This window comes from Erinaceus europaeus, chromosome 5 (genome assembly GCF_950295315.1).
Source record: "Erinaceus europaeus chromosome 5, mEriEur2.1, whole genome shotgun sequence".
Classification (NCBI taxonomy): domain Eukaryota; kingdom Metazoa; phylum Chordata; class Mammalia; order Eulipotyphla; family Erinaceidae; genus Erinaceus; species Erinaceus europaeus.
The window spans coordinates 16,570,678-16,594,837 of NC_080166.1; the positions used below are offsets into that span (position 1 = coordinate 16,570,678).

At 43.5% G+C, this 24,160-nt stretch overlaps 1 protein-coding gene across 1 annotated transcript in view; it reads left to right on the forward strand.

Annotated features, from left to right (window-relative positions):
- The window catches only part of DNAH5 (dynein axonemal heavy chain 5), a 243,975-nt gene that overhangs the window by 101,426 nt on the left and 118,389 nt on the right, over positions 1-24,160 (forward strand). Inside the window, exons 39-46 of the mRNA XM_060191928.1 lie at positions 5,056-5,190; positions 6,448-6,555; positions 9,303-9,456; positions 11,362-11,508; positions 14,077-14,318; positions 16,904-17,080; positions 20,075-20,276; positions 23,140-23,282. Coding sequence (XP_060047911.1) covers positions 5,056-5,190; positions 6,448-6,555; positions 9,303-9,456; positions 11,362-11,508; positions 14,077-14,318; positions 16,904-17,080; positions 20,075-20,276; positions 23,140-23,282 — 1,308 coding nt within the window. The remainder of the gene's footprint in view (positions 1-5,055; positions 5,191-6,447; positions 6,556-9,302; positions 9,457-11,361; positions 11,509-14,076; positions 14,319-16,903; positions 17,081-20,074; positions 20,277-23,139; positions 23,283-24,160) is intronic.

Sequence of the window (24,160 nt, forward strand, 5' to 3'; positions counted from 1 at the left end):
CATTTCTTTCTAACTCGGTGGTTTTCTTATGTTGGAAACCTGCAGACTGGGACAGGGGACATCACTGAAGAACTACTTATTGATACAAAGTAGAAACTGGCATCATCGCCAAGGTAGTTTTAATCACCTTCTTTTTATTAAGAAGTGCATTTGAAGACGTTCAAATTGTAGAATAGAAACACAATGAATGTTTTAAGACATTTAAAGCTGGTTTTAAGACGCAGACCACTGTGGATATTAATGTTTACTCTTTAGCACCGAAGACTCAAGATGATAGTCGGTTTCTACGAACGTCTTCATCATTTCCCCATTTCACTAGGAAGCTCCTTCAAGTCTCTTCATGTTTGCTTGGTGCTTGACGCACCTGTCATGGCTTCTCTGCTAGCTTTTTGTACTGCTGGGAGTGGCAGGTTCTGAATGGAGTTTCATGATTTTTCATTCCCTTCTGTGCTAGCCATCCATTTCTGTGTAACAGGTTTCTCATGAACTCAGCGGCTTAAAACAACACACGCATATTCATATTCAGCAGTCTCTGTGGGTGAGGGTTTCCGGCACAATTTAGGTGGGCCGAACAAAGTTACAGTCATGTCTTGGGTGGGCTGTGGTCTCACCTGATGCCCGATGGGGAAAAGATCTGCTCGCAGGATGTTTTCCATTGAGGCTGCAAGTCTGAGGGCTTCCATTTCTTGTTGGCTGTCAGCTGAGTAAGGTTGCCTTTAGTTCCTAGGGCTTCATACATTTCTTCGCTAAAGAGCATTGCCCACATGACCTCTTGCTTTCTCAATGGGTTTCGGGGGGGTCCAGGTATTGGCACATTTGGTTGGGCACAAGTGTTCCCATGCTCCAGGATCCATTTTCAAGCCTTTGGTGCCCACCTGCAGGGGGAGCTTCGCAAGCAGTGAAACAGCACTACAGAGGCCTCTCTGTTTCTCTCCCTTTCTTTTCCCCTTCCTCTCAATTTCAGTCTCTACCCAATAAATAAACAAATAAATAAAACAACAAAAGCGCTCAGATAGAGGAGTGTTGCAGTCTTATAATAGTCAGGTTATGCTGAGAGGGTTCACAGGACAGCGTCTCCACATATATGTCGGTGTCATGAGCTGTTGCTTCCTGAAGTTGTGGAGGCTCAGAAATCCCGTGATAAACTAGGACCGTCAGTGACACAGTTGAAAGAGTAGATGGGATAGATTCCAGTCGGAGCCAGAAGGGTTGAGAATCAGGAAAACGCAATGCAGAAGAAGCTTGCTCAGTGTTTCAGCTCAGTGGTCAGGCAGAGAGGGGGCAAGGATGAGCATCTCCCACCTTTTCTTTCTATTTAATGAGTCGGATGATACCCACCCATACTGGGGAAGAAACACATCCCCAAACTATGCCTAATGGATCTCAGCTCCCCATGGCCTAGTTAGATGGGACTTAACCATCGCACATCTGATGTGATGTAACTATAAAGCAAAAACAAAGTCATACAAGAATAAAAATCTTCCCTTGGGAGTCGGGCGGTAGCACAGCAGGTTAAGCGCAGGTGGTGCAAAGTGCAAAGACCGGCGTAAGGATCCCAGTTCCAGCCCCTGGCTCCCCACCTGCAGGGGGGTCGCTTCACAGGCAGTGAAGCAGGTCAGCAGGTGTCTGTCTTTCTCTCCCCTTCTTTTCCCCATCTCTCTCCATTTCTCTCTGTCCTATCCAACGACAATGACATCAACAATAACAACAGTAATAACAGCGAGGGCAACAAAAGGGAATAAATAAATTAAAAAAAGAATAAAAAGCTGGTTAGCAGAAGAGAAGGGGAGTGAGAAGCAGGCAAGGAGTCAGCTTCATGGTGCAAGCTATATGAAAAAACTATATAGTGAACTTGTCAGTTCCATGTAATAACCTCTGGTGAACAGAATGGATAAGTCAGGCTGGAAATGATGGAGTTGGCCATACACAAGGCCCTGGCACCACAAAAAGGATCACACCAACACCAGAGCTGAGGAGAATGTCACAGTCTTCACATATAAATAAAGGGCTAGGGGGTCGGGCAGTAGCGCAGCGGGTTAAGCGCACGTGATGCAAAACGCAAGGACCGGCATAAGGATCCTGGTTCGAGCCCCTGGCTCCCCACCTGCAAGGGAGTCGCTTCGCAGGTGGTGAAGCAAGTCTGCAAGTGTCTGTCTTTCTCTCCCCCTCTCTCTGTCTTCCCCTCCTCTCTCCATTTCTCTCTGTCCTATCCAGCAACGAACAACATCAACAACAACAATAAAAACCACAACAAGGCTACAACAACAAGGACAACAAAAAGGGGAAAAAAATAAATAAAGGGCTAGAAGCATATTCTAGGGGGCCGGGTGGTGGCACACCCAGCTAAACGTACATAGTACTAAGCACAAGGAACCATGTGAGGATCAGGGTTCGAGTCCCTGGTTCTCCACCTGTGTGTGGGAGGGCACTTCATAAGTGGTGAAGCAGGTCTGCAGATCTCTACCTTTCTCTCTCCCTCTCCTCTCTCAGTTTCTCTTTGTTCTATTCAATAAAATGGGGTCGGGGCAAGGCCTCCAGGAACAGTGGGTTTGTAGTTGTGGGTACTGAGCCCCAGCACCTGGAGGCAAACCAACAAAACCCATATTATGTCTACTAATACACAACAATGAATGCAAAAATACAGATAAAGCGCAAAGGCGCTCCTCATCTGTAATACCTTTGACTTATTTATTCTGGTTTCTGTTCCAGACTTAATCTTGATTTCAAGCAAAGAACAGCCTCACTCAAAGGGATTCTTGGTTTCTTACTGCAAGCTCAACTCACTCATTCTTTTTTTCTGAGGTCAGATATAAGCTCCCCACGTCACTGACGTCTGCCTTCTTCTCTGATCTTCCCTTGTACTTCTCTGATGTGTCCAAAGCGGGTGGTTCTGCGTGGATCTCTTGGTCCTGTGAAATATCAGTACATGTTCTCTGATTTAATGGATTCGGATAAGTTTTCCTGATTAATTCCACCCATGGCGCTGTCAAGTCATTGTCACTTTTATGTAAGTGTGCTCATAATTTTATTTTATTGCCTCTATTAGAATTTAAATTCCCTGGAGGCAGGAACTCGATCTGAATATTTTTATGTGCACCAGCCTCCAAATGATTGGTATTAAGTGATGCAAATGGCTCCCAATTACTTTAGCAGATAATTGCTTTTTTTTTTTTTTTTTGCATCTTGCTTTTCTATAGTTTTTTTTTATTGTGGTAAAAACATATAACATTGAATTTATCATTTTTAATCCTTTTAAGAGTATAGTTCAATAGCTTGAAGTTTATTCACAAGACTGTGAAGCTGATCTCCCTTACCTCTTTCATTTTGCAAACCTGAAATTCTGTACCTGCTACAGAAATCTTCCCTAAATTCCTGGCTGAAAAGCAGATCACAGCAGCCATCACACTTGTCATTTCTGCCCATTTGACTGCCTTACATGGCCTCATGGAAGTGAGACATAGTGTTTGTCTCCTTCCTGTAAGTTTTCTTTTCTAATTGTTATTATAGTTATTATTGTTGTTATTGATGTCTTCGCTGTTAGATAAGACAGAGAGAAATGGAGACAGAAGGGGAAAACAGAGAGGGAGAGAGAAAGATAGACACCTGCAGACCTGCTTCACCGACTGTGAAGCGACTCCCTTGCAGCTGGGAAGACGGGGGCTCGAACTAGGATCCTTACGCAGGTCCTTGTGCTTTGCGCCACCTGCGCTTAACCCGCTGCTCCCTTTTGTAAGTTTTATATGGTGGCTGAGTAATTACTTTTTAATTATTCACATCATGTGTGCTGAAATTTGGTGTGGTTAAGCTTATATAAATATATAACGAGGGGATAACAAAGTTGGAAGCTTTCTTTTTTTTCCTTCTTTCTATTTTTTAATTTATAAAAAGGAAGCATTGACAAAACCATAGGATAAAAGGGGTACAACTCCACACAATTCCCACCACCAGAACTTCATATCCCATCCCCTCCCCTGATTGCTTTCCTAGTCTTTATCCCTCTGGGAATATGGACCCAGGGTCATTATGGGGTGCAGAAGGTGGAAGGTCTGGCTTCTGTAATTGCTTCCCTGCTGAACATGGTCTTTGATTGGTCGATCCATACTTCCAGCCTGCCTCTCTCTTTCCCTAGTAGGGTGGGGCTCTGGAGAATCAGAGATCGAGGACACACTGGTGGATTTGTCTATCCAGGGAAGTCTGGTTGGCATCATGCTGGCATCCGGAACCTGGTGGTTGAAAAGAGAATTAACATACAAGGCCAAACAAGTTGTTGATTAATCATGATCCTAAAGGCTAGAATAGTGCAGATGTAGAGTTGGGGGGTTCTCCATTTTCTAGATAGCTAGTAGGCATATTTTAGTTATATTCCAAAGGGCCTGTGGCTGTACTAGTTGTGTTTTTTTCTGATTCATACTTATCTTTTCTCTCTTTAGGTAGTCCTGCAGTGTGCTGCTTTTCTCTCTTTATATGTCCCAGCATTCTTTCTACACATCAGTCTATCACCCTATGTTTTTGTTCCTTCTTTCCATCCTTCATTGAATCTGTTGTCTATCTTATATACTTATGTATGTGTATACCTCTCTTCATCCATCTGTTATCTGTTTCTATTGATCTGTCACCTCGCTCTCTATCTCTTTCTCTCTCTATTTCTCTATCTGCCTATCTGCATGAGTATGAATGAAGTCTCAGTTTCATTCTGGCTCTTAAATCTAGTTTTAGAGATTCGGGGAATAAGGGACTTTTCTGATGTTTGATTGATTATGATGAAGCTCAAGGAGTACCTATAATCCAAGAAAAAAATTATTCCTCTCTCCCTGTCAAGATATATCTATTAGTTATTTTCCAAGGGCTTAGATTAATGATGGTACCAGGAAGAACTCTAGAGGCAAACCTCTCTTTGCTTAAAAATATATTACTCTACTAAATTCACAAGTTTTCTAAAGACATTTATTCATCTAAAACATTTATTCATCATTGCAAGTGGATATACCAGACTTGTAGTGCCCAGGAGTGGGTTAGTTAGCGTTAAGCAAGCCTGGTGTTCCTCTTATTTTTCAGGTGCATTATGACTTTGGTCTGCGTAACATTCTGTCAGTTCTACGGACATTGGGAGCAGCCAAAAGGGCTAACCCCATGGACACAGAATCCACCATTGTCATGCGGGTGCTACGAGACATGAATCTGTCTAAACTGGTGAGAGTCACAAATGGGAGTGTTCCACTCACTTAAGTATCAGTCCACCTCACTGAGCACAAGTGAGAGCTAGAAATATTTATTTGAAATGCTCATTTGAAATGCCCAATTATCAGCTAAAGCACAGCAGAGTATAATTCAGAATCCCACTTTCCCAGAAGTTTTATTTTGAAGTGACATTTCTAATTGATGTGTCTATATCCAGAAAATTGAAATAGATTTAAAGAATTCCACATGCTATGTTTCTGAAAAAATGGTAAATCATTTTTTTTGTGTGTGCTTTAGATCTAAATCTAACCTTTTTAATTCTGTAGAGCCTAGCAGGAAATTTTATGTATATTTCACACGTGTGTAATAATTTCACACTCTTTCATTTCACAGTAGAGACTGGTAATCAGTTTTCTGGTATCTGTGGATCTATGAACAAGGTGACAGAACGATATATTTTTATTTCAAAATATCAGTATTTTGAAAAATACTGAAGCAAATTTTAATCTGTGAATTTGCTACTAACATTAAAAAATTCTTCTTAATTTAAATTAGAGATTGTAAACTGTGTAACAGACCCCAAACTGGTTATTTTACAGAAAGGTGGTCATGTAGACAGTATATTTTTCTTTTTTAAAATTGTGTTTAATTTTATTTTTCTTATATTTAATAGGACCGAGAGAAATTAATAGGGGGAGGGTAGCTAGTAGGAGAGACAGAGACACCTGTAGCACTACTTCACCACTTGTGAAGCTTCCCCCTGCAGGTGGGGTCTGGGGGCTTGAACCTAGGTCCTTGAGCATGGTGACGTGTGCTCAACCACTGCCCAGCCCCCAATAGTGTATTTTTCTTTCTATTCCTTCCCTTCTTCCCACTTTGTCTTACTCTTTTGATTCCTGTTTTAATCATAATTTTTCTAATTTTTTATTAGATAGGATAGAGAGAAGGTGGGAGTTGGAGAGAAAGAGAGACACCTGATCACCTGTTTCACTGCTCGTGAAGCAGATCCCCTGTAGGTGGGGACTGGGGGCTCGAACCCAGGTCCTTGCACTGGGTAATATGGGTGCACCACCAGCCAGCTCCAAGAATAACTTTCAATATGCATAAACTAGAAGTATATTAATCATCTTAGATTAAGATGATATTTACTTTGTTGAGGGTTATGAGAAATAAAGTGGGTTGATGGTGTCTTTTAGTTTATTATTATTATTATTATTATTATCATTTTTTGCTAAAATAGTTATTTTGACCTCCTTTTCCTTTCTTTAGATTGATGAGGATGAACCTTTATTTTTGAGTTTGATTGAAGATCTCTTCCCAAATATTCTTCTGGACAAAGCTGGTTACCCTGAGTTGGAAGCAGCGATCGCTAGACAGGTAATCCAAGTACCTTGTCTGTTTGGTCTAAAGTTGGTAGGAAGTGACTGGAAGTGACTGGTGTGCTCCAAACTCTTTGGAGAGCAACACCCAAGACTGTAGTTGCTGTTTGAAAAGAAACCGTCTGGGGCCAGGTGGTGGCGCACCTGGTTAGGCACACGGTTACCATTGTGCGAGGGCCGGGGTTCAAGCCTCTGGTTCCCATCTCAAGGGGGAAACGTCACAAGTGGTGAAGTAGGGCTGCAGGTGTCTCTCTGTTTCTTTCTCTCCATATCTCCCTTCCCCTCCTCTCCCCTCCACTCTTAATTTCTCTCTGTCTTGTTCCAAAACAAACAAACAAACAAACAAAAAGCCATCTTACTTCAGTGATGGAACGCCTTCTTCCACGGGTCTCTTCCCAATGCACCACCGCACTTTCTGTTGGTCTTATACTAGTTGGCTCAGTGCAGATGGAAAACACCCACACCAGAGGCAACGGTCTGGATAAGCAGCTGCTGACAGGGCTCTTGGCTGGCTGCTCTATTCACGCCTGACTTGGCTCCCTGAGAGTCCCCGTGCTTACAACATTGCTTTCATCTCTGGATCTGCCTCTGGAGAGGTTTCCTGTATCTCCTCAGCTGTCATTCTTCTTCCTAGACCCAGCATCGCTTGTGACTTTCTCCTAGGGCATGTGTGTGTGTGTGTGTGTGTGTGTGTGTTTAGGTTTTTGGGTTGCACATGACACATGACACAACTTTTTTTACAGTCTTCCTAGGAATGGAAACCATCACCTAGACATTGTATCTTAGTTTCCCTTCCTATGAAGAAGATCTTGGGATAAATTGACAGACAGAGGTAGTATTTAGCTCATATTAATAAAGTTTATTTCAGCTCCTTCAAGATGTTTGTCATAAAATTCAAATGTAGTTGTATTTAATAGATTCTTGGCTTTTGAAGAAGCAGATAAGCCCTGCTCTGATTAGTCTGGTAAAAGCAATCCTTGATTTTGCAAATGGTTTCTTTACTACGTGGCTAAATTAATGGTAGCACTAGCTGCTAAAAGGCCACGTACAAAATGATTGAGAAGACTCTTTCCATTAGCAATTCATAGTTTGTGAAAAATCCTTTTTGTTGTTATTGGATAGGACAGAGAGAAATGGAGAGAGGAGGGAAAGACAGAGAGGGGGAGAGAAAGATAGACACCTGCAGACCTACTTCACTGTCTGTGAAGCGACTCCCCTGCAGGTGAGGAGCTGAGGGCTTGAACCCGGATCCCTGAGCCCATCCTTGCACTTTGCGCCACGTGTGCTTAACCCACCACACTACCGCCCGACCCCCCCCCCCAAAAAAAAAAAAATCCTTAAGAACTAATGTTTAGCACAGAGTGATCTCTGATTACCAGCAAAGTCACCTAAGTAGAAGCATCGTGTATCATGGGTATAAGCAGAGCGTGATAGTTACAGGCGTGGGCTGTGGGACTGAATTTCATGGAAGGAGATTCTCCACCATAACTATATAGGCAGGAGTCTTGGGGAAGTTGCATAATCTCTCTGTGTTTGTTTCCTAAAACGACGTTTCCATCAGGACCACTCTCAAAGGGTTGTCACGAAGATCGAGCTTAGAACAATGTTTGGTGCATACTAAGTTCTATGTAGGTACTTGATCAATGGGAAAAAATAAGAAAAGATTTACAAAGATATTTTGAAGCTCATATATGAAATTTCAATCAAACTGGCAGGCTAGAAAAAATTCCCAGTTATTGAATGTCAGCTTTGATTTACCTACTTATTCAACTTTTTTGTTTTGTTCTGTTTTGTTCACAAGCCTGATTGTGCACTAGATTCTCTGGGAAGTTTTTTTTTTTTTTTTTTAAATTGGAGGATTAATGGTTTACAGTCAACGGTAAAATACAGTAGTTTGTACATATGTAACATTTCCCGTTTTCCACATAACAATACAACCCCCACTAGGTGCTCCTCTGCCATCATGTTCCAGGACCTGACCCTCTCCAGAGTCCCTTTACTCTGGTACAATACACCAAAGTCAGTCCAAGTTCTGCTTTGTGTTTCTTCTCTTCCTGTTATTTCTCAACTCTGAGACTGAGATCATCCCATATTCATCCTTCTCTTTCTGCCTCATCTCACTTAACATGGTTCCTTTAAACTCTATTCAAGATGAGGTGAAGAATGTGACTTCATAACTCTTGATAGCTGAGTAATATTCCACATATAGTATCTAGACCACAACTTTTCAGACACTCATCTGTTGTTGGATACCTGGGTTGCTTCCAGGTTTAGGCTCTTACAAATTGTGCTACTATGAACATAGGTATACTCAGATCTTTTTGGATGGGTGTGTTTGATGCTTTGGGATACATCCCCAGGAGAGGAATTGCAGGGTCATGGGATAGACACATTTTTGACTTTCTGAGAGTTCTCCAGACGGCTCTCTACAGAGGTTCTGGCCTTTCTTATGAATATAAATAGCTAAACTTTAAAGTAAAACAAAATATACCATTTAACTACATTAAGTATAATTCAGAGACAATAAGTACACCCACACTCCTGTGCAAAAATCCCCACTCACTGTTTTAAGAATGTTTTCCATCTTCCCCAGATGGAAACATTATTTAGTGGACTCCTGTTACATAAGTCCCCATTCTTCTGCCCACAGCCTAGCTTCATGTCTGTTTATTTTTGAAGACAGCGCTAAGTCCAGAGCACCAGCGATATGACATAAGGGGTGGCTCACTTTGGCTATCTTTTCAGGTAGAAGAAGCTGGTTTAATCAACCATCCTCCTTGGACACTGAAGGTCATCCAGCTGTTTGAAACCCAGAGAGTGCGTCATGGAATGATGGCCCTGGGTCCGAGTGGAGCGGGGAAAACCACTTGCATCCACACCTTGATGAGAGCCATGGCAGGTAGGGGACAGCCAAGTTGTGGTCTTCTGTGTGATCCGTTCCAGTGACTGTGACACATTCGAATGTTCTAGGACAGACATTTATTAATAGAATACCTGATTATGATCTATAATCTAATTCACCTAGCCTAGAGGGTGGATATATTACAAATCCTTTTCCTTAGGAGGGAATGCTGAAATTCACTGGCTATAGGACATTGTAGAGGTATAACGTATTCTACTAGCGAATCAGAGGAGACATTTTTTCCCTCCAGTTTTATTGAGAACTAACACCACACATAACATGGCATGGCATCTGTATGTGTTGACCTGGTCCATTTATACCCCAATTGATCGTCACTAAAAACATCAGTACACCTCCACTAGGAGGAGGGCTTGTGAGGTCCACTCTTCTAGCCACTTTCCAAATACACTGGCTCCAAGATGTGTCATCTTAACTGGAAGTCTGTGTCCTTTGACAAGTATCTTCCTACCCACTACCCACAGACAATCCACCACTCCAGTCTCTTTTTCCTCTGAGTTTGACTTTTTTAGATTTCACCCCCAAGTGACAGACGGGATTTGCCTTTCTTGATGTGACTTAAGTCCCCTAGCCCAGTGCACTCATGGTCCATCCGTACTGTTCCATGTGGCTGGCTCAACAGGACCTCACTGTGAGCTGACGCTTTGATTGTTGTTGTGCATTCAGCTTCTGTCAACAAGAGACAAGTGCACCTGGTACAAGAACTTGGGAAAATATGAGTAGCAGTAGAGGTGCATGCATTATGTCTGATATCTTTCAATCATGGAGTCCACGTGGCGTCTCTGGTTTAGAAGTTCTTGGCGAAGACGAATGCCTCATTAACTTGCTTTTAGTTTTAATAGGTAGGGAGAACACTTACCGTAAATAACAAGTGATTCCTTGCCAATGTTTTTATTGTTTATTTATTGCCTCCAGGGTTATCGCTGGGGCTCGGTGCCAGCCTCACAGAGACACTGCTTCTGGCGGCCATTTTATTGGACAGGGCAGGGAAAGATGAGAGAGGAAGGGGAGATAGAGAGGGAGAGAGAAAGATAGACACCTGCAGACCTGCTTTGCAGCTTGTGAAGTGCTCCCCCTGCAGGTGGGGAGCCAGGAGCTTGAACCTGCATCTTGTGTAGGTTTTCTTGTGCTTAGTACTATGAGTGCTTAACCAGGTATACCTCCACCTGCACACATGTCAACAAAGCAAAGATAATAATGAAGAGAACGATGCCTTCTATAAGTTATTTTAGATACTAGGTGTAATCCAATGCTCCACAAACCCAGAGAATGTTGAACGACATGATTTGAAGAATTTCCAGATGACAGGTATCTCTTGGTCAGTTCCAGCATGACGGCCTTTCTCTGCTCTTATGAAACACGTCACTTTCTTTACCAAAGGCTAAAATGAAGTGCTCGAGCCAATAAAATATAAAGAGGCTAATTACGGGCACTTGGAATGCAGTTAAGACTATGTGTATATTGGGAGTCAGGCGGTGGCGCAGTGGGTTAAGCGTACGTGGCGCAAAGTGCAAGGACCGGCTAAGGATCCCGGTTCAAGCCCCCGGTCCCCCACCTGCAGGGGAGTCACTTCACAGATGGTGAAGCAGGTCTGCAGGTGTCTGTCTTTCTCTCCCCCTCTCTGTCTTCCCCTCCTCTCTCCACTTCTCTCTGTCCTATCCAACAACTACGACATCAATAACAACAACAATAATAAAAGAAAACAAGGGCGACAACAGGGAAAATAAATAAATATATATAAAAAAGACTATGTATATTTTAGCTCAATTCTCTATTTTCCATCCTCTGAACACCTGCTGTGGGTCCTCTGCAGATCCATGGACTGTTGTCTAATGCTGATTCACTTGACACACACTGTTTCAAATTCGGAATCTCTCTGTCTAGATTGTGGAAAACCACACCGGGAAATGCGGATGAATCCCAAAGCAATCACAGCCCCACAGATGTTTGGCCGGCTGGATGCAACCACCAATGACTGGACTGACGGAATCTTTTCCACCCTGTGGAGGAAGACCTTGAGGGCGAAGAAAGGTAGAACGTACGCGACACCTGCTCGCTCTCTCCGTGTTCATCTGGCCTGGGCTTGTGTTTTCTAATCATCTTTATTGGGGGGTATTTAATAGTTTGCAGGGTGCGGTTATTAATACATAGTTTCTCATCTCCCCAAGAAAGCTCTCTGCAGAACACTCTCCCTCAACACCTAGGTCCCTTTCCATCGACATGCACCAGGGTCCCCTACCCCCCTTCCCCAGTGTCCTTTTTAAAAAAATATTTATTTATTTATTCCCTTTTATTGTCCTTGTTGTTTTATTGTTGTAGTTATTACTTTTTAAAAAGTTTTTAAAAGTATTTATTTATTCCTTTTTGTTGCCCTTGTTGTTTTATTACTGTAATTATTGTTGTTGTTATTGCTGCCATTGTTGTTGGATAGGACAGAGAGAAATGGAGAGAGGAGGGGAAGACAGAGAAGGGGAGAGAAAAATAGACACCTGCAGACCTGCTTCACCGCTTGTGAAGCGACTCCCCTGCAGGTGGGGGCCCAGGGACTTAAGGTTGGTCCTTGCATTTTGCGCCAGCTGCATTTAACCAGCTGCGCTACCGCCCGACTCCCTGTTGTAGTTACTATTGTTGTCGTCGTTGTTGGATAGGACAGAGAGAAATGGAGAGAGGAGGGGCAGACAGAGGAGGGGAGAGAAAGATAGACACCTGCAGACCTGCTTCACCACTTGTGAAGTGACTCCCCCGCAGGTGGGGAAGCCCGGGGCTTGAAGTGGGATCTTTACACCGATTCTTGCGCTTTGCGCCATGTGCACTTAACCCGTGGTGCTACCGCCCGACTCCCGACTTCATTATTTTTAACAACTACAGAGTATTCCATTGTCTGTATGTATGTGTCTCTCATAATTTATTTTTTAGCCCCTCATTTGCATTGCTTCCAAGTTTGGTCTATAACAAATGGCACTGCTGTAGACATAGGTGTACACAGATCTCTTCTGATGGGTGTTTTTATTCCCTTTGGGTCTGTCAGTCCCCAGGAGAGAAATTACTAGGTCGTAGGGCAAGTCCATTTCTAGTGTGTTGAGAAATCTCCAGACAGTTTTTCACATGGATTGGACTAAGTCACACTCCCTCCCGTCAGCAGAAGTGCCCCATTATCCTCACATCCTTTCCAACAACTGTCCTTCCTGATGTGTGATATTCTCACAGGTGTTAAGTGGTATCCCATCCTTGTCTTTCTTTGTGTTTCTCTGTCAGTCAGTGGCTTTGAACACCTCTCCTACAACTCTAAATTTTCATTTAGAGAGAGAGAGGGAAAGAGAGCAAGAGGAAAGAGGGAGAGATAGACACACACAGAGAGATATCACAACACGGCTGCCCCATTCACGAAACTCGCTTTGATACCGTTTGTGGTGTCTTCACATAGTGGCAGAGCCAAGCGCAGGGCCTCAGCCTTGGCGTGTACATGCTGAAGTAGGCGCTGCTCTCTGAAGGAGTGATTTGATTTTTTTTCATTTATTATTATTGTTTTCTTTTTTAAAAGTTTTTTATTTATAAAATAGAAATATTGACAAAACCATAGGATAAGAAGAGTACAATTCCACACAGTTCCCACCACCAGAACTCTGCATCCCATTCCCTCCCCTGATAGCTTTCCTATTCTTTATCCCTCTGGGAGTATGGACCCAGGGTCATTGTGGGATGCAGAAGGTGGAAGGTCTGGCTTCTGTAACTGCTTCCCCGCTGAACATGGGCGTTGACAGGTGGATCCACATTCCCAGTCTATCTCTCTCTCTCTCTTTCATAGGGCAGGGCTCTGGGGAGGTGGGGCTCCAGGACACATGGGTGGGGTCTTCTGCCCAGGGAAGTCAGGTTGGCATCATGATAGTGTCTGGAACCTTGTGGCTCAAAAAGAGTTAAGATATAAAGCAGAACAAATTGTTGACTAAGCATGAACCTAAGGGCAAGAATATTGCAGATGAAGATTTGGGGTCTCCATTTTAGAAAATGCTAGTAGGTCTATTTTAGGTATATTCCAAGGGGGGGCCTTTGACCCTACAACTTTTTGCCTGAGCTTGACATCTGACATGCAGGTGACCTAAGTTAATTGTCTGGGGAGATGGTGTCATAGTTGGAAAAAGGACTAGAAAGATCAGGGAAGAGAGTAGCTCTTCAAATGTGGGAAAACTGTATAAATATTGCTAACTGTAAACCCCACCAATTTGATCTGGAGCCCATATTCAGCACAGGAGCCTATGTAACCTCTGCATTCCTGAAGGGGTCATGACTAGGTACATTCCAGGCTGCACTAAGACTCATCTTCCTCGGATGATAGGTAGAGTACGTTGACCAACCTCCCCTTGGAGAATGGAACACTCCCTACCATTATTGATCCACATTGTGGGCAAGGTCTTATAGGGGCCCACAAAGGGGTCCATTAGAACAAGTGATTTTTAATATGATCATTGGCTTTTAAATACTTGCTATATACAGCACCAAAAAATCTTATTAGTTGTACTTCCTCTAGTCTAGGAGTCAGATTCATAAGCACACACACATACGTATGTACACTTTCTTCCCCACTTTTGTGGGATTTTCTAGGGGAACATATCTGGATAGTTCTTGATGGCCCCGTAGATGCCATCTGGATTGAAAATCTGAATTCTGTTTTGGATGATAACAAAACTCTGACTCTTGCTAATGGCGATCGGATTCCCATGGCTCCAAACTGCAAGATAGTCTTTGAACCTCATAACATTGACAATGCTTCTCCTGCGACTGTCTCAAGAAATGGGATGGTTTTCATGAGTTCTTCTGTTCTCGACTGGAGCCCAATTCTTGAGGTAGGCTTGGAGTCTCTCTCTGCTTTGATTAGAGGGAAGCTTAACTCTGAAGCATTATTTTAGGGTGCGTGATGATTTTGCTGCAGTATTGTGGTAGAAATGCGTTTTTATTGATTGTCTGATATTTAATAAGTTTTAACTGTTTACATTGGTTTACAATGATATCTACCTTTTAGTATTACACCGTCACATCTTTTTGTGCTTATATGTAACCACAGTCACCAACGAAATTCTAACGACATTTCTATGATCAAATTGGCACTTTCTGCCTTCTTCCCCCCACCCCCTTCTAAGTTCCCAATTGGTAATCTCCACATTTTCAGTCTATAATAATTTTTTACTGTGTTTTCTTTTCTTTGCTTTGGTTATTTATTTCCCACACATGAGAGAAGCCAATTGACTCAAATTTTCTATTTCACTTAGCATAATCACCTTAAGTTCCCACTCATTTTGTTATGTTATGTTTTGTTACTGCCTCCAGGGTTATCACTGGGATTCAGTGCCAGCACTATGAATCCACTGATCCTGGAGGCCATTTTTTCTACTTTATTGGATTAGACAGAGAGCAGTTGAAAGAGGAAAGGGAGGTAGAGAGGGACATAGACTCCTGCAGACCTGCTTCACTGCTTGTGAAGTGGACCCCCTGCAGGTGGGGACCTGGGGCTTGAACCTGGGTCCTTGCAATGGTCCTGCATAGTACTACATGTGCTTAACCAAGTGCTTCACTGCCCAGCCCCCCCAGTTCCACTCATCTCAATGCAAACGACAAGAGTTCATCTATTTAATATGTGCGTGGTATGCCAGTCATATGTTGCACATGTTTCTTTATTTATAGCCATCCACTGATGGACATTTGAGCTGGCCCCATGTCTTGGACACTGTGACTAAAACGACATAAAAACAGCGTTGTCTATATGCTTTCAAGTGAGGTTTTTTTATTGTGCAGATGAATTCCGAGTGGTGCTGGAGGACCACATAGTATCTTTCTTTTCAGCTGTTAACGAAGGCTCCATATCTTTGCTCAGAGGGGTTTTACCAGTTTATATTCCCACCTGAGTACTTATCAGAGTTTTTACTTTGTGTTTCCCCTTTTTGTTCTTGTTTCTTCAGTTTTTCCTTCACATCCTCTTTGGCATTTTCTTATTTGGTAACTGCATTTTAGTGGTAGTACTTCTGGAAGACTCCTGCATTTTCTGCGTCATTAAAACTCTGACTACCCTTCCCGGCTCCTTCTGTGCTCCTGGAATCACTCTGTGGGGTGGTTGCAAAGCCTGCATGTGCTAATTAATGACCCACAGTTCTGTGACTGAAGAAGAACCCCTTTGGGAGGTGGTGACATATTAATCTTAACTTTGTTTTAATTCTCTTTATTTATTGAATAGAGAGAAGCAGAAGTCGAGAAGGAAGGAGAGATAAAGAGGGAGAGAGACACCTGTAGCCATGCATCACCACTTGCAAAGCTTTTCCTCCTGCAGGTGGGGACCAGGGGCTTGAACCCAGGTCCTTGTGCACCATAACATGTGCACTCAACCAGGTGTGCCACCCCCAGCACCTTAGTCTTAACTTTTTATAAAAAAAATAAAGATTGAACTCTGCCCTTGTTTCCTCTCAGTGGTGAGATCCTGGAAGCCTTTCTGGAAGCTCTTTGGGACTCAGTGTCCTCACCTGTAAAGGGAGGTGATAGCTGTGAACCTCGGAGGGTTATTTTGAGCTTTCAGTGAATTACTCCAGGATTACGTCCATTAGACATTATTTTGGTTATCAAGGTTGTGATCAACTGCTCAGAGTTGACACCTTTGTCCCAAATGGCCATTAAAAAAAATTTTTTTTATTTATAAAAAGGAAACATTGGCTGAACCAAAGGATAAGAGGGGTACAACTCCACACAATTCCCACCACCAGAACTCCATATCCCATCCCCTCCCCTGATAGCTTTCCTATTCTTTATCCCTCTGGGAGTATGGACCCAGGGTCACTGTGGGGTGCAGAGGTGGAAGGCCAGGCTTCGGTAATTGCTTCCCCGCTGAACATGGGTGTTGACAGGTTGATCCATACTCCCAGCCTGTCTCTCTCTTTCCCTAGTAGGGTGGGGCTCTGGGGAAGCAGAGCTCTGGGACACATTGGTGGGGTTGTCTGTCCAGGGAAGTCTGGTCGCCATCATGCTGGCACCTGGAACCTGGTGGTTGACAAGAGAGTTAACATACAAAGCCAAATTGTTGACCAGTCATGAACCTAAAGGCTGGAGTAGTGCAGATGAAGAGTTGGGGGGGGGGTCCTCCATTCTGTAGGTAGATAGTAGGCATATTTTAGTTATGTTCCAAAGGGCCTGTGGCTATACTAGTTTTTTTTTTCCATCCAAGTTATTGTCTGGGGAGATGATGTCATGGCTGGAAAAAGGACCAGAAAGCTGGATCAGGGAAGAGAGGAGCTCCCTAATATGGGAAAGGGGTTATAAATATTGTTGACTGTAAACCCCATCAATCTGATATTATCTGGGGCCCATATTCAGCTTAGGAGCCAGTGTGACCAAATGGCCATTTTTACACTGAGCACTTTCACTAACACAAGACTCTAAAAACGAACAGGGTTTTCTTAAGAGACGCTCCCCCCAGGAAGCAGAGATTCTCCGTGAGCTGTACGCCCAGACTTTCCCCGCCCTGTACCAATTTAGTGTCCAGAACTTGCAGCACAAGATGGAGGTTCTGGAGGCCTTCGTCATCATGCAGAGCCTCCACGTGCTTCAGGGCCTGATCCCTCCCAAGGTGAGTCACCCAGCTTTCTAAAGAATCCCTTCTTCCCCTTCTCCTTCTCTTTGCCCTTCCCCTCCTCCTCCATTTTTTTAAAAAATTATTTATTTATAGAATGGAAATATTGACAAGACCATAGGATAAGAGGGGTACAGTTGTACACAGTTCCCACCACCAGAGCTCCATATCCCATCCCCTCCCTTGCAAGTTTTCCTATTCTTTATCCCTCTGGGAACATGGACCCAGGATTACCATGGGGTGCAGACGGTGGAAGGTCTGGCTTCTGTAATTGCTTCCCTGCTGAACCTGGGTGCTGACAGGTCTATCCATACTCCCAGCCTGCCTCTCTTTCCCCTAGTGGGGCGGGACTCTGGGGAAGTGGGGCTCTAGGACACATTGTTGGGGTTGTCTTCTCAGGGAAGTCTGGTTAGCATCATGTTAGCATCTGGAATCTGGTGGCTGAAAATGAGTTAACATATAAAGGCAAACAAATTGTTGACTAATCATGAACTTAAAGGCTAACATGGGTCCTTTTTCTTCTTTTAAATTATCTTTATTGGATAGAGAAGGACAGAAATGGAGAGGGTAGGGAGAGGTGGAGAGGGAGAGAGACAGAGAGACACCTGCTGCCCTGTGTCACCACTCACAAAGCTTTCCCCCAGCAGGTGGGGACTGGGGGCTCAAACCTGGGTCTTTGCACACTGTATCTTGTGCGCTCAACCCAGTGCACCACACCCTGAGAATTCCTTCTTTTAAATGGTTTAAAGAAAGTTCAGTTGTTGGTTCATGTGTAAAAGTTGTAGTTTTCTGCAAAACACCCTCACCCCGAGCCTGGGCCCTTCTCCCCCACCCTGCACCAGGAACTGAAAATCTCCACCCCCACCTCTACCCACCCCAGAGTTCTTTACTTTCGTGCAATACCTCCAACCCAGTCCAACTTCTGTGTTGCATTTCCCTTTCTGTTTTTATTTCTCAACTTCTGAATATTTCTCATTTTTTAAACTTATTTTTTGTTATCTTTATTTTTTTAAATTTTATTCATTTATTTTCCCTTTTGTTGCCCTTGTTTTTATTGTTGTTGTAGTTATTATTGTTGTTGTCGGATAGGACAGAGAGAAATGGAGAGAGGAGGGGAAGACAGAGAGAGGGAGAGAAAGACAGACACCTGCAGACCTGCTTCACTGCCTGTGAAGCGACTCCCCTGCAGGTGGGGAGCCAGGGACTCGAACCAGAATCCTTAACACTGGTCCTTGCGCCTCGCGCCACGTGTGCTTAACCCACTGTGCTACCGCCCGACTCCCTTTTGTTATCTTTATTATACAGCTAACTAGAAATTGAGAGGATGGGTGAGATAGATATTTGCAATTTGGTTGCAGGTTCACAACACATTTATCTGAGAACAATCAGGTTTCCCTAGAGACTGGTTCCAAATCTATACCCCAGTTTGATAGTCACTCTTTCCCTTCAGCTTGTGGAAAATGTTCCTGTTCTATGTTGACTTATTTTTTCTTTTTAAAAAAATAATTATTTTTTTATCTTTTATTGTCATATTAGGGAAACGTTGATTTCCAAGACAGTTGTCTCCCGGGTACAGTTTCTCCTTCTATGAGAGGTGTCCGCACACTAGTCCCACCACCAACTTAAGGCCTCCTCCACCATTGTGTCTTGTGTCCTCTGTGTTGGGATTTCACTTCCAGGTGGAACTTAAGAAACAGGGAGGGAGAGGCAGAACACAGGATGGAATTTGGACTAGATGTAGTCTGTTCTGGAAAGGCTAGAAATCTGGGGGATTATCAAAAAAGAAAAGGGGTTTCCCTGGATGCTAGGGTGCAGAGTTTCAGTCATGTCTTTGTGCTTTGCCAAAATGTCTCCTGCATGTGTGTCTGCCTACTCTTCCTGGGGCCTCACTGTCCCTTTATTTATATGTGTGTGTGTGTGTGTGTGTGTGTGTGTGCGCGTGTGTGCGCAAACAGCTGTGTGAAGTATAAACATCTTAAGGGTATACATGAACACCTCGAGGGCAGGCATAATTGAACGATCTCTCTCCTCTTATGTCGACCAGTCATTATTAGACTTGTTACTTCCCATTCTAGTGATTCTATCAGTTTCTAGGTTTACCCTGCAAATCCTGACCTGACCCCAATGATGTGGCGTGACTCAGGGATAGCAGAGAAGGCAGACTTCACGGTAGCCTGCTGGCCTGTTCAACGCTGTGTGTGTTCACCCTGATGTGGCCAGAACACCCCTGGGGGTTGCAGACAGAACTACAGAGAAAGCAAAGGATTTGTGACACATCTGGTATAATACATAGCTGTTAGTAAATAAGAAAAATACTTCATGGTGCTACGCACAAGGTCCAGCGGAAGGATCCCGGTTCAAGCCCCCGGGTCCCCACCTGCAGGGGAGTCGCTTTACAGGCGGTGAAGCAGGTCTGCAGGTGTCTATCTTTCTCTCCCCCTCTGTCTTCCCCTCCTCTCTCCATTTCTCTCTATTCTATCCAACAACGACATCAGTAATAACTACAACAATAAAACAACAAGGGCAACAAAAGGAATAAATAAATTAATTAATTAAAAAAAAGAAAAATACTTCAGCAGAGAAATAACAGGGGGATGGGTGGTGGTGTACCTGGTTGAGCGCACATGTTACAATGCACAAGGACCCAGGTTCGAGCCCCTGGTCCCCACCTTTAGGGGGAAAGCCTCATGAGTGGTGAAGCAGGGCTGCAGGTGTCTCTCTGTCTCTCTATTTCCCCCTCTCAATTTCTGGATGTCTCTATCCTATAAATAAGTAAATATAATAAAAAAAATCACAATTCAGGGGTCTATCAAGAAATCTGGGCTTCCCTAATGGGGCAGGTGGTGAGGAAAAGGAGTTGAGTAGGCTGATTATTTTTGCCTGACCATTATCCTGTCTCACCAGTCTAAGTCTGGTTATTTTTATTGACACTTCAGAGCTGTGCTCTGGCCCGAACATCAGGAAGTCACTGAAGGTTTCTCTGGCCCTCAGGAGCAAGGTGTGGACGTGACCCCAGAGCACCTGGGGAGGCTCTATGTCTTCTCTCTGATGTGGAGCGTGGGGGCTGTGCTGGAACTGGACGGCCGTCACCGCCTGGAGCACTGGCTACGCTCGCAGGACCCGCTGACCCTGGACCTGCCGGCCCTCACGGGTGCCGAGGATACCATGTTCAACTATTATGTAGCTCCCGAGGGTAAGCCTGGTGATCCCACCCTTCCACACAGACACCTGGGGGAGATGGTTTCAGAGGGGCTGCTATTCGACACACAAAAATCTCTAAACGGCAAGGGGAACTTTCTGGTTTGAAGACACTACTAACTTCCCTCTTTTTTTTTTTTTTAAATCATTTTATTAGGGGGGTGGTTAGTGGTTTACAATACAACCATTGTTGACACATGGGCATAAATTTTCATCTTCCCGTGACAGGTGTCTGTGAAGACACACTCAGCCCCAGCTGAGATCCTTTCCAAACATCCTGTGGCAGCATTTCCGAGCTCCCTCACCTCCCTCTCTCCCCCCACCCACCCCTTTTCTTTCTTCTCCCAGAGTCCTTTGCTTTGGTGCAATCCACCAAACCCAGCCCAGGTTTTTACTTTGTGTTTCCGCTTTTGTTCTTGTTTCTCCAGTCTTTTTTTCTCATGAGTGAGGTCATCCTGTATTTACCCTTCTCCTTTTGCCTTTTCTCACTTCACATGATTTTTTCAAGCTCCATCCAAGATGAGGTGAAGAAGCAAAATTTGTCATTCTTAATAGTCGAGTAGTATTCCATTGTGTATCTAGACCAAAACTTGCTCAGACACTCAGCTATCGTTGAACACTGAATTGCTTCCAAGTTTTGGCTGTTACAAATTGTGCTGCTAAGAATGTGTGTGTACACACATCTTTTTGGATGGGTGTGTTGGGTTCCTTAGGATCTATCCCCAGGAGAGGACTTGCAGGGCCATAGGGCAGGTCCATTTCTAGCCTTCTGAGAGTCTCCAGAATGCTGTCCACTCGTGTCTCTTTTTCAAAAAATTATCTTTATTGTGCTTCAGATGTGCACTTCCTTCTAGTTAAATATACTGTGTCTTATAACTTCATATATTTGTATGCATTCTGTAAATGTATGTCTCTGCAGTTTAAATATACTTCTTTGCAAATTACATCATGTGTACGAACTTACATCGACTTAGTTCATTTATTTTAATGAACCCAAAACAAATTTTGAAAAACCCTCTAGTCAGACCTATTATAGTCATCCAGTCACACAGTCAGCATTTTACATAAAAGGGACAAAGCACCGACTCTATCCTCACCGACTATGGTTGTGTACCCTGTGCCTGTATCTCTGTGTAGACTCCACTTCTGTGTCCGCAGGCCCACATACATACAGGTCCATATCTAAATGTGTGAAGTATTTCGTGTTTGTGTGTGTATGCACACAGTGTGTTTGTAACTTCATTTTCAGAGCTATTGTTTTTTAGTTCCATGAAAAGCTTATGTGGGTGGGTATAGAAAAAAAAAAAGAAAAGAAAAGCTTATGTGAGTAGGCATTTAAAAATGATTTGAGGTGACACATTCTATTTTAGAATATTCAGTTTTAAATGTTTACTATTTTTTTTTATTTGCCACCAGGGTTATTGCTAGGGCTTGGTGCCTGCACTATGAATCCACTGCTCCTGGTAGCCATTTTTTTCTTCTTTTTCCTTTTTATTATACTTGATAGAACAGAGAGACATTGAGAAGGGAGAGGGAGAGAGAAAGAGAGAAATCTGCAGGCCTGCTTTACCATTCATGAAGCTTCCATCTTGCAGATGGGGAACAAGGGTTCTAACCCAGGTCCCTGGGCCTGGTAACGTGTGTGCTTAGCCCAGTGTGCCACTACCTGGCCTCTGACTTGTTTATTTTATAAGAAAGAGAACTGACCAAAACACTAGTGTTACCAGGGATCAAACTTGGGATCTTAAACGTGCAAGTCCTGTGCCTTGCCTGATGCACCACATTCCTGGCTATCTGAATTGTTCTTCTCACTTTCAATAGAAAGCTTACATATGTAAAAAGAAGATTTTAAGATAGTTTAAAAAATACTCTCTTTCAGGGGTCGGGCAGTAGTGCAGTAGAGTAAGCACACATGGTGCAAAAACACAAGGACTGGCGTAAGTGTCCTTGTTCGAGGCCCTGGCTCCCCACTTGCAGTGAAGCAGGTCTGCAGGTGTCTATCTTTTCTTTCTCTCCCCCTCTCTGTCTTCCTCTCCTCTCTCCATTTCTCTCTGTCCTACTCAGCAACAATGACATCAATGACAATAATAATAATAACCACAACAACAATAAAGCAACAAGGGCAACAAAGTGGGGGGGGGAAATGGCCTCCAGGAGCAATGGATTTGTGGTCCAGGCACCGAGCCCGGGCAATAACCCTGGAGGCAAAACAAACAAAAAAAAAGACACACAAAAAAACCTCTCTTTCCCTTGGGAGGGACCGTGCTTCGCTTTGGAGCTGGAATACTTAACTCTTGCCTGTAAATTCGTATACACAGTATGATCAAACCAGACCTTTTTGCAACCTCCCTCCCTCCCTTCTTTCACTCCTTTCCTTCCTTCTTTCCTTCCTTCCATCCTTTCTTCCTTCCTTCATTCCTTCATTCCTTCTTCCCTTCCTTTCTTTTCTTGTCACAGTTGAAATTTCTTTTTCCAGAGCACTGCACAACTTTGGCTTATGGTAGTACAAGAGATCGAACCTATGACTTCAGAGCCTCAGGCATGTGAATGTATTTTGCATAACTGTTATGCTATCTCCCCTACTCCTGGGTGGACATATTGATTTAGAAGACTGTTATTGTCACAGGTGGCAGGTTTCATATCTTCTTAATATTTCCTAACACTACTGCTTTGAAAAAGTTCCATAGGGAATTTTGACTCTGCTGACACATACCGAGATATTTGATTCTAATGATGTTTATTTTCCTTTCTTAATGGGGAGTTTTGAGAACCTTTCTCTATCAATGTCTGCTCATCAGCTGGCAGTTGCTGTGCTGGTGGGAAGATGAAGATGTAAATGCTCTCTCTGGCCTTCTCAGGTGAGTGGAGGCATTGGAACACCTGCACTGAGGAATACGTGTATCCGTCCGACAGCTCCCCAGAATATGGCTCCATTCTGGTGCCGAACGTTGACAATGTAAGAACAGACTTTCTGATAAAAACCATCGCAAAGCAGGGCAAGGTACGTCTCTGGCTCTTTTCTGAGAAAAGAACTTCAAACATCACTTGGGAACACAAGGCATCTTGCTTTTATTTAAAATGTTTCATGCTGCCATCTGGAAGAAATGACTCTGTGAGCCCACTGAAAACACTTCTATAAATCTCTGGGAATGCCACTAGTGCTGAATTGTTCTAATTCATAACTGAGTGTTTCTCAGATGTGGTTGAAAGTGACTCTGGACTTATTTCCCCCAAGAGAAATCTTTCTGTTTTGATCACTATCTTACTTTACCAAGATTACCATAACAAAATACCAGAGACTTGCTGGTTTAAACAGCAGATGATTGTTTATTTCATAGTCTTGGAGGGCTGGAAGTCCAATTTCAAGGTGTTGGAAAGCTTAGCTTCTTTTTTTAAATTTATCTTTATTTATTTATTGGATAGAGATAGCCAGAAATCGAGAGGGAAGGGGAGATAGAGAGGAGGAGAGACAGAGAGACACCTATAGCACTATTTCACCACTTGCAAAGCTTTCCACCTGCAGGTAGGGACTGGAGGCTCGAACCTGGGTAACACTGTAACCTGTGTGTGCCACCATCTGGCCCCGGAAGGCTTAGCTTCTTTTTTTTTTTTTTTAATTTTTTATTTAAGAAAGGATTAATGAACAAAAACATAAGGTAGGAGGGGTACAACTCCACACAATTCCCACCACCCAATCTCCATAACCCACCCCCTCCCATGATAGCTTTCCCATTCTCTAGCCCTCTGGGAGCATGGGCCCAGGGTCGTTGAGGGTTGCAGAAGGTAGAAGGTCTGGCTTCTGTCATTGCTTCCCCGCTGAACATGGGTGTTGACTGGTCGGTCCATACTCCCAGTCTGCCTCTCTCTTTCCCTAGTAAG